Source organism: Rhodofomes roseus (assembly GCF_022264815.1).
Source record: "Rhodofomes roseus strain CIRM-BRFM 1785 chromosome Unknown C8Q71scaffold_28, whole genome shotgun sequence".
Lineage (NCBI taxonomy): Eukaryota > Fungi > Basidiomycota > Agaricomycetes > Polyporales > Fomitopsidaceae > Rhodofomes > Rhodofomes roseus.
The window spans coordinates 175,489-191,305 of record NW_025952984.1 but is presented as its reverse complement, the minus strand read 5'-3'; the positions used below and the strand labels follow the sequence as shown (position 1 = coordinate 191,305).

General features: G+C 46.6%; 3 protein-coding genes across 3 annotated transcripts; 2 read left to right on the top strand and 1 right to left on the bottom strand.

The window, feature by feature from the left end:
• Positions 1–1,243: 1,243 nt before the first annotated feature.
• C8Q71DRAFT_691273 (uncharacterized protein) lies at positions 1,244–2,511 on the top strand (the record flags this gene model as incomplete). Its single annotated transcript, XM_047919863.1, has 4 exons — positions 1,244–1,396; positions 1,448–1,771; positions 1,895–2,175; positions 2,226–2,511. Coding segments are annotated over 4 exons (1,044 nt in total), but the record flags the coding sequence as incomplete, so codon positions are not given.
• Positions 2,512–5,028: 2,517 nt separating this feature from the next.
• On the top strand, positions 5,029–6,693 carry C8Q71DRAFT_727127 (uncharacterized protein; the record flags this gene model as incomplete). Its single annotated transcript, XM_047921828.1, has 5 exons — positions 5,029–5,233; positions 5,285–5,334; positions 5,436–5,726; positions 5,772–5,891; positions 5,992–6,693. The coding sequence occupies 5 exons, from the start codon at positions 5,029–5,031 to the stop codon at positions 6,691–6,693; spliced, it is 1,368 nt and encodes a 455-aa protein (XP_047774182.1).
• A 5,573-nt stretch (positions 6,694–12,266) lies between these two features.
• C8Q71DRAFT_727126 (uncharacterized protein) lies at positions 12,267–12,775 on the bottom strand (the record flags this gene model as incomplete). The annotated part of the gene is made up of 2 exons (XM_047921827.1): positions 12,267–12,504; positions 12,555–12,775. 2 exons carry the CDS (start codon positions 12,773–12,775, stop codon positions 12,267–12,269), a joined length of 459 nt encoding a protein of 152 aa, XP_047774181.1.
• Between the last annotated feature and the right edge of the window lie 3,042 nt (positions 12,776–15,817).

Sequence of the window (15,817 nt, the reverse complement as noted above, 5' to 3'; positions counted from 1 at the left end):
TCCCCCTTGTTCTCCCATCCCCACCGGCGCTTCCCCGCCACCTGCCTTTCTTGTCCCTGCTGGCGCTTCCCCGCCACCCGCCTTTCTCATCCCCGTCAGTGTTTCCCCTCATCTCTTACACTTGCTGGTGGTCCCCCCTACACCACTGTATGTCTCTGGCATGCTCCCTGTGTGCTTAGCAACCGCAATCACGTGCCAGCTGCACTGCGAGGGTCACTGTCACATAGGGCGTGAGCACAGCCGCACGTGCATCACAGACTTCCATATCAGGTAATGCTGGTGGCAGTCCAAGTCGCCTTGCGTAAGTGCCACTCTCTACACTGCGTCGTGCATGGCCGCACATGGCTGGTTGACAAAGTTATCTCTCATCCTCTGTTGTTGTGACCTCAGGCAACCCCTTCAGCTTGCGGAAACGCACTCAAAACATCAAGTTTAGCAGCTCGAAGGAACGCAGTGAGGAGACAGAGGAAGAGAAGCCGCTTTTTGTAGCAGGTAAGTATTGATTGAATCTTGTGCTGTGCTAGGTGCTCATGATTTGTTTTGAGGTCTACCATTTGAAGATTGTGACATGTACAACTCCCTGAACGCTGTCGACTCGTCAGCAGAAGGACGGACAGATGAGCAGGACGGCGACTATGAAGACTTGTACTTGCTGCCTCCCGGCAAGGAAGGTATGTTTCTCAGCAATGCCGGAGGAGATGTAGAGCTATGCCAGAATTTGGTTGTCACAAAATGGTGCGCCGCCATGCTCTGTCTTTCATTTCCATACTTATCATGTCAGGAAACAAGATGACTTTTGAACCTGACGTGATCGCCTTCTGCGCGCTCGCGCAGAGTGGCAGGCGCAGATGCCTGTCCTTGTGGACATGTATCTGGCGTGGAAAGCAGCCTTGGTGGGGGACCCGGACACTTCAGGAGCGGACAGTAATAGGTGAGTAGCGCGTATAGCACGTACTCCCATGCAGCATATGGCCATTCACGCAATGTTCAGCCAGCAGTCAGAGACACAACAGCAGCCGGATATGCGTACACACGAAAGCCAGGGTGATGAAGCCCCAGGTCCTCAGGCTCAGGAGTCAGGCGAAGAAGCGCGTGTCCCATCCCAGAGTGGGAGTTGACCGTTGTCGAGTTCTTCAGTGAGTAACCACCATGTCCTTGTCAATCCGGGCTCCTGCTCAGCTGATCGTCAGATATATCAAAGCGGTCGTTCAAGCATGTATCTGCTGCTCAATACACAAACGCAACACTTGTCTTCAATGGCTTCCTGGGCTCGTCTCCGCAAAAACCAACAGTCGCCATCTCTTTGAAGGTTCTCAACACATATCAACAGCTTTGCCACGCCTGTCCACGCTTGAGCATGCAGGCGTTTGTGAGGTTGCTCTGCGATCTCCACCAAGTACGTCGCACAACATGATTGTTGTCTCATACTCATCATTGCTGTGCACAGATTCCTATCAAGCACTTGAAGCATCTCGTCAAGCAATTCTGTGATGCCTACGACATCTACCTCGATATTCAATACCGCATCAATAAGCTTGTTGATTCAACGTTAGGCAGGGACACCCCAGACTGGCGCATGCACAACACCTGCGCACCATGTCTGTACAAGCTTGACAACAAACCAGCACTCAAGTGCTATCCTTCTCTCCTCTGCTGGCCGGGGGCGCGCCCCCATCAACGTCGCCGCGTTTGCCACTCAAGCTCATCGACAATGCTTTTCGCAACAGCAAAGTGCGTGCAGATGGGCAAGAGGCGCGCGTGGACATGTGTTGTCACCTGCCAAAGTCAATCGCTTCAAGGATGAAGTCAGCAAAGTTGAGTTATTGCTCATTTCTATTTCTTCATGGCTGAGTCCTCGACTTAGCCCGACAGCGCCGTGAGCATGAATGTTCAGACCGACGCCGCGTCCGTTGATGCAGCCTTGCCGGCTGGCCCCGCGAGTGTTGGCACTACCTATGACCACAACAATGACATCGCATGGCTGGACCTATTGAACCGTGAGGACGGCGACAAGCTCAATGCTTCAATCGACGTACGCATGGAACACTGGCAAAATGCGGGCCCAGAAGCCCGAAAGAAGATGTTTGCGCTCTTCGCCAAGACGGGCATCTTCGTCTGCCTTTGCCGTCACGGGCAACTTCTTATCCTCTGCAACATGATCCGGAGTGGCAAACTGTAAGTACAGCGATCTTTGTCTTGCACAGCAATCTTGATGACATTTCCAGCATGAAATATCCCCTTGCAATTGTCCACAAGCTCATGGAAGTCTACAACCCCAATATCCTTGTCGGGTATGACATCGCATGTGTGTTCGCCAAGACTCTCACACAGAGCTCCCTCGGTCCGGAAGCTCATCGTCTGCATATGGCAGGTGTTGTGCCGGCCTTCCACGGGCATGGCCATAATCATGGCTGCCAGGTCAACTGGCACCCACTCTACATGGACAGAGTCGGCAAGGAGGACTTTGAAGGATGCGAACACTGTTTCTCTGAGTTGAACGCTCTTGCGGCTGGTACCTGCCTCTTGTCTGGACAGGCGCTCAACATCATCACCAATGATGGTAGTGTCCTGGCATTGCTATCTATGGAGCTGAGGGTCAGCCCTGCGGATTTTGAGGAGTATCTGAAGCAGGAGAGGGAGTATATACATAGCCACAAGAATGAGCCACCTGAGGTCATGTGGAGGCTCGAATACCTCACTGCGCTGCATCGCCTGGAGAAAGTGAAGTACGTTGGCCGATCACAAGTGATGTATACACATCTGACATTTGATTAGCTCGAAGCTGACAACCGCCAACAATGAACTACGCAAGGTCGAGGGGAACATCTCCATGTATACGACAAAAGAAGTTGCGCAGTTTTGAGGGAATCATACAAGAGCCGCCAATCGTTACTTCGCCTCCGATGACAACTGTCACAGTCGCGCTGTGGGCATGGCCCATGGTCTACGCATGGAATCGACAACATACAAACACGTCAGGGCGGACGGCGGTACGGCACAACAAAGGCATCCCCGAGAAGTACGGACTTGGGGAACAGAACATGAACAGGCCGAATACATTCCAACTAGCCAAGCACACGGTTACAGAAGGTGTTACAGACGACAACATGGGGTCAGTTGAGCAAAGGGCTCGAGTCACGAATGTTCCTTCCAGACCCTCCAGCCTCTTGGTCAGCAGCAGCATTGGCAACGCTACGCATGAAGCCCATGGGCCGTGGATTGAGAGCCATCAAACCCCTAGACGTGGCGAAGACTATACGACAAGGAATGCCGGAATATTTGTCTGGAAGGTACAGCCCATGTGACAGCTGCTCCTGAATACCTTGAACCGTGGTGGAGAGCGCGGCTAGCCCGCCATTGAGCTGATCAAGGGCGTCAGTGGTCGAACACTGGGCAGCACTAAGAGCTTCCAGCTGGTCGGTGATGACGTCCCATCCGACTGAAGAAGCGCGCTGGTTCAATAAAGTGAGTGGACTGTTGTGATAGGAAATAGCCAGGAGCGGAGCACCTTCCTCAGCAATGCTCTGGCAATCAGCCAGGGATATTGTGCTTCCCCCTCCTCTTGAGCTAGGACTTGCTGAACCATGAAATGAAAGCTCTTCCATCTCTGCAATGACTTCACCTACGTCTTCGTCATTTAAGAAGGGTTAATTATAGTTCATTAGTGAACCTAATCAGGATTAAATTGAGTTCCTTAAAAACTATGATCAGGTATTCATTCCGTTAATCATAGGCTTAGGGTGGTATGATTTCCATTAATCCATGTTGGCATGAAACCATATTATTCCAAATGAAGTCACTAGCCCTGACACAAAGGGCTAATTCTCTGCAAATCCCAGTCAATTTACACTGAATCATGGCATAATCCCAGTCATGATCATGCTTAACCAATTCATGACTCTTCATCCTAACATAATCCCATTATTTGGATATCATAATCATGGCATAACCTCAGTGTTGATCCTGGTGAAATGGGCATTCATGATGCCTGCCATCAATTAGCTCTGAGATTAGGGCTTGATAATGACTTTTTAGGATTGTACATATGTCATGATTATGCCCATTTCACCAGGATCAACACTGAGGTTATGCCATGATTATGATATTCCAAATAATGGGATTATGTTAGGATGAAGAGTCATGAATTGGTTAAGCATGATCATGACTGGGATTATGCCATGATTCAGTGTAAATTGACTGGGATTTGCAGAGAATTAGCCCTTTGTGTCAGGGCTAGTGACTTCATTTGGAATAATATGGTTTCATGCCAACATGGATTAATGGAGGTAATCATACCACCCTAAGCCTATGATCAACGGAATGAATACCTGATCATAGTTCTTAAGGAACTCAATTTAATCCTGATTAGGTTCACTAATGAACTATAATTAACCCTTCTTAAATGACATCCCTGTCACCTAGTACCCATCCACTGAATGAGGTATGCCCAATTTCCATCTTTCTTGTCCCTGGTCCGAAGGCTCACACCCAATATTCTTGTTCCAGTCGGCCTCAAACTAGACAACCCATTTGGTGAGCAAACCTCAAGGCAGTAAGTGCTCATATGAGTCAGTCCCTGTATAGGACGAGTTACAACTTGATGTAAAGGTATGTGATCCAGTAGTGTCTTGCGGCCGGTCCATTTGCTCACATGCATCACTGCTTGCAGTTGTGTATCAAGAACCTTTACTGTACCACCAACCAGAAGGAACCCATTGAGGCAATCTACTCAGCATATCAGCACTTCACTTGGGTCTATGTATCTGCTCCTGAGAGCCAGCAGCTAGCACAAGAGACCTTGCTGCAGAACTGGCTCAACAAGCAGTTGCTGTTGATGCTTGAGTCTTGATGGAGCCGGACACACCAGCAAGTATGGAGTCACAAAATGGAAGGACATATCAAATGAGTTGTATATCAATGGTAATTGTACATTGAATAGTCAGAACATAGGCATTCATCATTTGTTCTTGTGAAATGTCTGTGGGTATGACCATAATGCTCAAAAGGAAGGTAACAAGAAGGCCAAGAATGCAGAGTTGGCACCCTCAGACATCACTGGAGTTCACCAAGCCCCTTACAGGTTTACTGGCTGGCTGGCTTGCACATGCCAACATCACATGTGTGTACATGCAGCAGCCAGAGGGCTTTGAGCAGAAAGATGGTGAGGACTATGGCGCACATGTAGTTGGTGATGAGGACCATGATGACTGCAACAACAATGACGAGGTGACGGGTGAATTCCTCCCACAATGTGCAAGCCCCGCCACCACTGACATGCATGCAGGCTGCCTGAAAGACCACCCTTATGCACAACATGCACGCGAGGCCAACAAGGTGTGGGAGCGTCAAGACTGACCGGCCCTGCCCTGTGCAAGCGCGTTGCCTGTTGACAACATTGACAGCAATGAGGTGAAGGTGAGGATGTGCTCATGCAGGACAGCAAGGTCGAGGTTGAGGTCCCCAAGGACAGTGAGGACAATGTTGAGGAGGGAGATGAGCTCGTAGACAGTGAGTACAACGAATCACTGACGGGACCCAAGGGCAAGGGTAAGGCCCAAGGGGCAAAAACAATCAACAACAATCCGGTGCATAGGGCATGCAAGGGCAGGGCATTGGGCATGCCCAAGCATGACGACCCAGACATGTACAAGTCTACGCCCAAGTGGGAAGGTGACTGGACTCTTCTCATCCCCGCAACTGAGAAGAACAACGAGGTGCACACCAGGGTGAGTTTCTTTTACAGCAACATGTGCTTTGCTGACTCTCTACAGTTCATCGGGAAGTGGCACTGCAAGCACTGCAAGAAGAACCTTGCTGAATGCATCATCAGCAGCCTCAAACACCAGTGTGATGCCTGCACCCTTGGGCACAGATCTCCTTGTGAGATTATGGTAAGTACAAGCCTCTCTGCAAAACCGTTGATGACACTGATTAAAGACAATGAAGCACCACTACAAAGGGAGGGCTGTCTATGTGAATGACCAACAACAGGGTCGATACACCACTGGCAACAAGATGGATGACAAGATGCGTCAGAACACCACGGCTCCCACCACCTCCTCTCGAGGTCTTCCCCTCGCGTGCGACAACTGCCCCCGCCACACCAAAGATCGACCCGCGCAAGCGTGTGGCGGTGTCTTCAAGCGAAGACATGTCGGACAGCCCGGGCAAGGACAACAACATTGGTCGTGCTCTGCAAAGCAGCAAGGCGAAGACACACACAAAGTCCAAGACGAACATCGCCACACCCATCTCCAGGATGTTGGCAAAATTGGCGACAGCCATGCCAAACAAGTGCACCAAAGTCGACGCCACGCAGGAGGCCAAGCTGTCATTGGCAAAGACATCTGCACACCTGGGCCCCTCAATGCGAAGAACGTGAAGGTGTCTCAGAAGACATCTGAGAAGAAGAGCACACATGCCCTCCAGCCTGAGGCGAGCGAGACCATCATCATCAACTCAGACTCCGCAGACGACCAGCCCCTGTGCACCTTGGTTGCCAGTGCGGCGAGCAGGCCTGATGCACCAGAAGACGCAATGGACATCGACCAGCTGCAGGTCGTCGAGGCCAAAGGGAAGAGTAGGGCGGGCAACCCCAGACAGCTGCCCGAGGTGGTCCCTAATGACAGCCAGCCAGACGACCCCGTGGCACAGCGATCCCAACACGGTGGTGACAATGGGCTCGCTCGGTAAGCGGTGGAAGGAGATGATGAGGCAAATCGAGGACCACATTGAGAACGAGGTGGAGAGCGCTGTGGCCTACCAGGTACGTATCCGCCTTTCATTACGATCCCTGAGGTACAAAGGAATCGTTCTTACGACTGGAGGGCATGAAACGCCTTACAGTGACGCCCGATATGGAAGGAGTCCACGTGACTTTTTGAGGCCCAGATAAGCAAAGATAAGTAACTGATACTAATGTCCTATTAGTGGGACCTAAAATTTGAAACTCCCAGACAATGCAACTTGCACCAACAGATACAAATAAATGCTGTGGCTGGCTGCTCTGTCCTGGGGTGAGGGCCCACGAAACACCTTCCAGTGGTGCCCAATATGGCAACTGGTGGCTTTCATCATGTGACTTACAGGCTGGCTGGCTGCTGTGGCCTGCCAGTGCTCACACTGTATACAGTCAATTAGTAAGTAATCATAGTAGACATAGTATGCCCATCTGATAGCCATCCATTCAAAGAGTATACAGTAATATTCCTAAGCACTTACAGTGGCTGGTTGGGCTGGAAAGCGCAAAACAAAAAAATCCACATGTGCCTCTGCATAAGTCAAAGCACCTCTGTCTGCTCCAGATACTCACTGAATCATCAGGACAGTGACCTCATGCAGTTGAATGACTTTGTATGTGTCAGTTGCTTCTGTGATACAGCAAAGATGAGCAATATTGGGCAGTTTGACCACTAGTGTGCATATAATTGCTTATGTGTCATGTCTATCACTGACTTGTGTCATTTATGATGACCAACTGTACCTGTTTAGTTTCCTAATATATTATCAGGATTTTGCGCATTTTTACAAGCTCATAACAAGCCCATTTGCCCTGTATTAGCTGTGGTTTCCTTATTGGGCAGGTTGCCTGCTACTTATGGCAATACACACTTGTTGATCAACAAGTCATCTTGCAGTGTAGTCTCCCAGACTCTGTTGCAAACTGCTGCAAAAAGTAATGGTCCTTAATAGGATTCACCATTCTCAGCCCAGCGACAAGTTTCATTGAATCCAAAAAACCTCGAAATATTCATGCTAGTAGTCCTCATACTATAGACTCTATAACGGGTATCAGTTTGCTGTAATGTCCATTACTCATGCCACAATATGCAAAACAAAAAATGCACAAGTTGTCATGGTTTTCTTTACTTCGTGCACAGGATTCAAATAAACAACACAGCATATCCACATTTTTAGACCCACTGGATAGTGAAGTTGTATCATTGCTAGACTGCTGAATAAAAATGCAAAACTGGGAGATTGGATCCAGGGCAACTTTCATCAGACATACAGTTCATAAGGTTCCTTAGATAATATCTATGCAGGATAGCAATGACACTCCCTTAGCATACTGCTACTTTTGGTCAAAACTGCCCTTTTGAGTGTTACTGCTCTTCCATGGCCTTGATAAAATCAAACATATCCCAAAAATCTACAATGGTATGTGTCATATCATAGATGTAATCTTGGGTATCACTTTACCATGTAGCTCACTAATGAGGGCCCCATTTGCACATCAAGCACAGAGAATTCCGACTAAATTTGGTTTCTCTCCCACTTATCTGATTCATATAGCCATATATCATACTCACAGACATTCCATCAAAGTATCTGGCTACTATATGGGGCAGAAGGATTTCCCTGTGAGTTGGTGGTTTGCTAGTTGATCTGAGCTCAATAATCATTACAAAATTAGGGCTTGACAATCTTTGTGGTGTTGCTTCACAACAGTGATAGCTTCTGTGCAAGTCATAAGACTGCATTTGTGTTTGCAGCCCAATCCAATATTCAAGATGGCTACTACAGTGCTGCTCATGTGATTTCTGATAAAATATTGGTCGAAATAACTGACAATGGCTATATAGTGCTGTACCAATATTGACAAGTTGAAACTTGTCAACAACTTCATGCTGCCCACATTGTTTCTTGTGGCAACACCTCTATGTAGCATCCAATGAAAACCATTGAGTGTTCACTGACTTCACTACAGGGATTCCAGCAGCTATCTGTGTTGTACCAGGCAAAATGAAGCATACTTACATGTTGGATCAATACTATATAGGTACTACCACCAGAATACATCTCCACATTCCTATTCTGTCCAACCTATGCCTATATCACCACATAAAGGGTCACTCAGCATTGTGTACTTTATGCCAATGTGCATGCCATCACTCAAAATCAAAAAGAAATTGATGGGTAGAGATTCAATGAGAACACTGGCTCAATAGGGGAAGTCATAAATACATGTTTCTGAGGCAGATGGCCTTGGAGCTCATGGAAGGAAACCACATTGTTTTTTCATTAGCAAGTGGCTGTAATCCGCCCTGCAGTTACTACGATACATCACTACGGACACTTACCTTACACAAACGTCACGGTTCCGCACACATACCCGTCACCATTCCTTCACGTTACATAAGCAATTCCCTTCATGTTTGGATTCACACCTTCAATGTCCTTTAGTCTCTACTATTGCACAATGAAGGTATGTACTTCAGTACACTGCAATATGCTTGTACTTATGAGTCTCTATCATTGCGCAACAAAGACACTTGGTTCCTGTTCTTGTTCTGAGTGATTACCTGGTGTTAGGGATAGAGGCTTGATAGCCTCAGAGCGCACAGAAACTCGTTAGAAGTGTTTACTTGCCGAGTGGCTGCATCAGTGAAGGTTTGTCATGTGCTTATCTTACTTTCCTTATCTTTCCTTTTATCCCTCTGAATGGACATCAATGTAGCACTTTCATTGTTTCATTACCAAGGTATTGATTACTGACATTTTGATGCTTTAGAAGCGCTTGTTACTGTATCTACTAAACGAACTATTACCGAGTTTCTAGTGTGTTCTTACTCATTATGACCAGATGCTTTCAGCACTGATACAAGAACTATTGTATGCTCAGTAAATGATGGTTATTACCGATCAATTACCGAGTTATAATGGTTTTGTATTGGTATACAAAGGAACAGCTGTGCTATCTTTAGGCTGTACACCAAAAATGCGGACTCTTGCATGCCTTGGTAATGCCTTGGGAATCACAGTCCTGAAACAGTGGCTGTACTGTGGCTGTGCTAGGATGACTCGGTAACATAGCTTGCCTTGTTGGAAACAATGAACTGTAAGGCTATGATCCTATTGTTCTCCTAGAATGGCCTCTGAAGCGGTGTAAATGAGTCAAGGACATGTACTATACACTTCTATGACACTCCTTGATTTTCTATATACTTCCATGTAGCTCCATTGGCTGTGTCCTTGGTAATGGCATAAAAGGCCATTCCTGAGCACGGTCAAGGACATCTATCATCCAATCCACCATCTACTCTTCACCGAAACACACCCTGTGTGCCACTCAAAGTCTTACTTTGTCCCGAGTGCTAAGTTAGCCATACTAGCCACTCAACCACTCTTGCCGAGTTCTTACCAACGTGCTCTAAGACCTGCGATAGTGAAACCTTACTTAGCACAGTCCTCGCACTACTAGTAAGGTTTAAGTAACCCATTGACTGACTTCACAAGTTGGGTTCAGTAAGAGACTTGCTGGGGAGAGGGCCATTACTGGCAGTATGATCCCTTTGGTGTCAGTTCACATTGTTTTCTGCTGTAGTTCACTGGGTAGGGACACTAACAAGCTATCATAGTGTTTGCTGGGGGTTGCTGTATTGATGATACTAGATACTGTCAGTATTGATTAACACAGTACAACAGAATGAGTTGCTACACAGTATATTGTGTGAGATTGGGGTATATTGTATTAGCACCCACTGTTTGGGCCACTCTTCCATTGGAAAGTTGCTTATTGAGTGTCTTGTTGAGCTTACTGACTGCTGGTATATCACCACTGATTCATAAAATGACATTCTTGCACCTATTGTAATCTACACATACTTGGGGAATTCAATTGGTGCTACATTGGGAATGGGGGACTTCATCTTTGTAGTATGACCACTGCCCATTTCCTGCAATTATTTCCAGCTGCACCAGTTGGCATGCACACGACATATTGAACTGTATGCTGCACAAGAGGCGGTGTCCGTCACCGTTGACATAACAGCATGAGAATTCTACCCCTCCAGCATAGGTGACTATGCATTCATAGTAGGTAGAACTGTTGTGGCAATCATATTATGTGAATTAGTCGGAATGATTAATGATATTTAAACTCACTAGGTGCGAGACCAAGGCACATTGGGTTCAGTGGCAGCGGCAAGGCGCTGGGCATCGAGAGCGGCTTGAGAGCGCAGAGTGTGAATGCCCAAGGGATGGGTGAAACCTGCTTCCACCCGGTGTACCCATTCAACTATGACGTCTGGATACTGCTCAGTGCCAATAGAGGGATCCATTCACAAATAGTAAGGCTGAACTGATGATGAGCGGGTTGTGGTTTGTAGTGAGAGAAAATTTACTGAACGCACGGCCTCACTTCCCCAGCATCTAATTTTGAACTCCTATTTTTAGGCTTTAATCTATCTGTAGCGGTGCAAGCACGGATCCCCAACTCCTCTTGGGAAATTCAGACTGCATAAGGTTCTAACAATAAGTACTTAGTACCAGGAAACAGTCTATTAGAACAATACCACTATGTGCCTCATAAAATATTGTGGTACCGAGCCGGTGTCACTGTCATTCAATATTGTTGATGCCTACTTACTAGTGAGACTCACTTGGAGGCCCCTGGAGGCCCTCACACCCATGGCGGCTTTGCCGCCCGGGCATCTCGGGGCCTCTAAGGCAGCATCTGTTGAAGTAAGCGGCGGCGGGGCGTGGGAACGAGCGGGCAGAACGAGTAAGCAGCAGGAATCAATAGGTACTGGAGCGGTTTGTGTCATCCTTGGGGCGGGGAGACAAACACGCAAGGGTAAATACACAAGGATTGCGAGTAATATACAAGTCCGTAATTGATGGGGAAGGTACATTAAGGGGAATGGCAGGTGCAGTAGCATCGCACTGTGATGCAGCGCATCGGTATTTGGGCACGCGCTTGGCCATATGTTCCAACAGTATCCACTTTGACCTAAACTGTCTTAGTCTATGTTACACCACACCCAATCCTTTGTTGAAAAGAAACTGGAGTCGCAACTTCATAACACACTTTTATATATACTTGCAGAGACATTGCATTGAGATCCAGCCAACGGAGCCGGGATGGAGTGGAACTACCTGCTATATGTGGAAAGCATGTGTGCTTGGTGCCGGGACTGCACCTCGTTATGGTAAGAGTTGCTCCTGTTATGGACAGTTCTCCCACGTGTATGGCGGCATGCTACGGCTTGTTGATGTTTCATCTTGAGAAAGCCCTCCTCCCTTTGGGAGGAGTCGGGGATCCATTTATGGTGCTTGTTCCCTTCTATACATTGATAAGTACTCATTCCTCATTCATATTCTTTGTGCATGTTGGGTTGATAGTTGTTCTGGCTGACAAATGTAGGTTGTGTGCATGATGTTACAATAATACTGGGGCAAGGGAATGTAATATTTGTGACAAAATGGGGGGTACAATAGCGTAGGACAGCAAAAATTCTATGATTGTGATGATATGGACGTGCTCAATACATTCCTGAACACTCCTCCACCCGCAAGCACGCTTCGTGTGTGGCCAGCATCATGTCCACACCCTGCTCCCACAAGTCGTCGTCCCATCCAAGGAGACTTGAATCCTTGGGATAATCGTATGGCCAATAGTAGAAATAATCGGTCCACACTTGACCGAAGTAGTCCGCGTACGCGGACATGAACTCATACACGCCATTTGGGAGGCGGACCACCCAGGTCTTGCACAGACCGCTGCTTGAATGTGTCAGCAGCTAAGGGTGCTATGGGTGATAGATCTTTACTAGGTCTTGCAGATATGTGCAGTGTTTGCAACTCTGCCATCAACCTTCTTCCACTTTTGATGCACGCTCAGAGCCCAATCAAGGGCAACTTGTGGTCCCTGTGGCATCAGAGAGATCGAGCAAGAGCGGGTGCCGTTGTTGCAAGATAGAGGAATTGCCAGCCTGACCGAGTTGAAGGCTGGGAGGGACAGGCGGCTGCTGCAGACTGGGCACCACTGCATTGTGGACGTCAAAGTTAGGGATGTTCAGATAGCAGTGGCGGGGGTTTTTGAATAGTGATGTGCTTCTTTTACATGCGCTGAATGCTGTCATGGCAAAATTGGGTATCAATGCTACCTGTGTCCTATGGATTGTTAATGTGCAGTCATTGGGCATCAGACAAGGTATCTTCATAGACTGTGCAGCAATGGGCACTAAATTTTCTGGAAGGCCATCCAACTTCACAGGTGTTGGCGCAGCTGTGAGCTTTACAAATACAGCCTCAAGCATTCTCTTATCACCAGTTAGTGGCTTAGATGCCCAGCCAACAACAATGGCTTCTGCACCATTTGTTACATTGCATTCTGTGGCTTCATTTGCCTTGATCATGACAGGTAGTCCTATGCACAGTGACAACTTTCCTGGATGGTTATTAGTGTCCTTGTGTGGCAGCATCCAGAGCTGTTCTTGCAGATGAGGATAAATCTTGTCAACCTTGTGCTTCACCTCTGCATTCTTCTTGGATTTATTGTGCCTAGTACCCTCATCTGGACTGCCATAGTGATCAAGTGAATAGAATGTCTCCAGTGTCTGTCCTGTATCCTTGGCAAATCATGTCACACCAAGCTCATTGATGCGGTCTCTGTGTGAGTTCTTTGATAGAATCATGGACACATTCCGGAAGTTGGGATCATTCAGCTTGGGCTTTCCTTTTCCACGGCCAGCTATACGGCCCCACATAAACCTTGCTGGGGAGCGGGCCATGTCTGGCAATACGATCCCTTCAGTTTGAAATCTCAGAGCAAGCAGGCAACATGTCTAGTACTCTCATATCTGTAACACTACCTCCTCAGCTCCAGACATCCAATCTTACATATCTCTCACTGTGGATTCTGACTTGTACATGCCTTGATAGCCCCGCTATTCTTCTTCATGACCTTCACAATGGTTGAACTTACATATCCAGGCTTCCCTATAGACATGGTACCATCTACGTACCAACAACTATTGAGCCCATCATCCATCATTCAATCTACATGGATCCACAGAATTGTGAGTTCAAATGCCTTGCCTATGGCTAGAACATTGCTTTGGTAATCATTTCTCACTCCTCACCGCTTATATGTTCTCTACCCTCTGTTTTGATTATTGCACAATTTTGGTCCTCAGTCCATCTTATAATCTGTGCCTGTGATGCTGTTGGGTGCATGGTAGCTGACAAGTATTATCCAAAATGAATTACATGATTGTAATGAATGCACAAGTGAGTCAATCATATATCTAGCAGCATTCATTGCAAGTAGTCACTCCATTTCAGCAGATGCTATTGCTGATTGGTGTCATGAACAGTTATGATGGTGTCACATGTAAAATCACATTTTAGAGGGTGCATAGGCAGGCCAACGTGGTGTCAGAACAGTTAAGTTGCATATGAATGCCCCTTGGGCTCAGGCATATGGTTTCATTATTTGGGTGTGTGCCTGACATATCTAGAGCACAGGGAGGTTGCCTTATGATGTGTTTATCAGTCACTGATTGCTACAGTACAATCAGCAAATTGATGGCTTTCATATACATATGTTACGATCAACCATTGATGATCAAACAGATGTCATAAGAGAACTGCCAAGTGTGAGTGATGATGTCAATGAACATATTTTCTTACATTCTCTGCCTTTTTTGAGTTCCCGTCTGTCATATCTCAGCTTCAATTTTAGACATCTGATCACAGAGTTAATCACCCTGTCAATAGGGATTTGAATCTCAGTGAAATAGATCTCTTTGAGCTATTCAAAGCGGTAAGATGTTGTGAAAACCCTGATAATGCTTGACATGGTTACCAAAATAGAGTCTACCATTATAACTTAGTAATTGATTAGTATTATCATCACTAACCAAGCATACAACAGCAACTATATCAGTACTGAAGGATTTTATCACAACTGGAATGAGCAGGAACACAACAGAAATTGGGAAACAGTCACACTAATAGTCCAGATAGTATATGCATTGTTAAGTGCTTCAAAGCATTGAAATGTCAGTGTCCAAATATCATGGTCATAGTACAATGAAAGCATACAATGATGACCTTTCAATTTTTGACAGGAAAGATAAACAGAAAGAATACACATCAAAAACATTCAACAGATATAGCCACTGTAAGCCCACTGTCCGCACACCGGGTGTTATGATTCTGTTTTTCATTTAACAACAGCTACTTACCGAATTTATTGCCGAGTCAATAGGAATAGTAACCTCGGTAATAGAGATTTGTATTGCCTGTACAAAGCAGTAACAAATGGTAAAATCTTCGGTAATCTTCGGCAATGCAATTACCGAGATGGCGCAAAGTTGAGCTGTAATGAGGATACCAGATCCACAACAAATACAAAAGAGGGTGGGACTTTAGTCAGTGCTGCTATACAAGTATGCAGTACTGCCCTTCAACTGGGAAGAGTAAGCTAAGAATGGATTTGAGTCGGCAATGAATGGGGATTATTGCCGAGGTTTAGAGCTTTTTAGAATAGAGGATGAAGTCTGAATACAGAGGATTAGTATCCAGAGGTTGATTCTGAAGGAATGGGCTTCTTCGGTTTTGAAGTCACACAACAGAAGTTGAATGGAAGTCTGAACAGCTAGCTTTGACTGCACAGTGACGATGGCAAGTTACAAAACCCTAATGTAGCAGCACGAGGCCGTGCTTCAAGAGGGGCTCACTAAGGCAATTAATCCTCAGCCAGCTAATGGCTATAAGGCTTGCTTTAGTGTCAAGTGAGTTGCTGGTTAGGCTAACCACTTTAATTATAGTAATGCCACTGAGACGTGCTAGTATGGAACTAGTTGATACAGAGATCTATTGATGTTGGTAACAACAAGTTCACAGAAGTAGATGATGACTAAGCACCTTCTCTTACTGAACCCAACTTGTGAAGTCAGTCAATGGGTTACTTAAACCTTACTAGTAGTGCGAGGACTGTGCTAAGTAAGGTTTCACTATCGCAGGTCTTAGAGCACGTTGGTAAGAACTCGGCAAGAGTGGTTGAGTGGCTAGTATGGCTAACTTA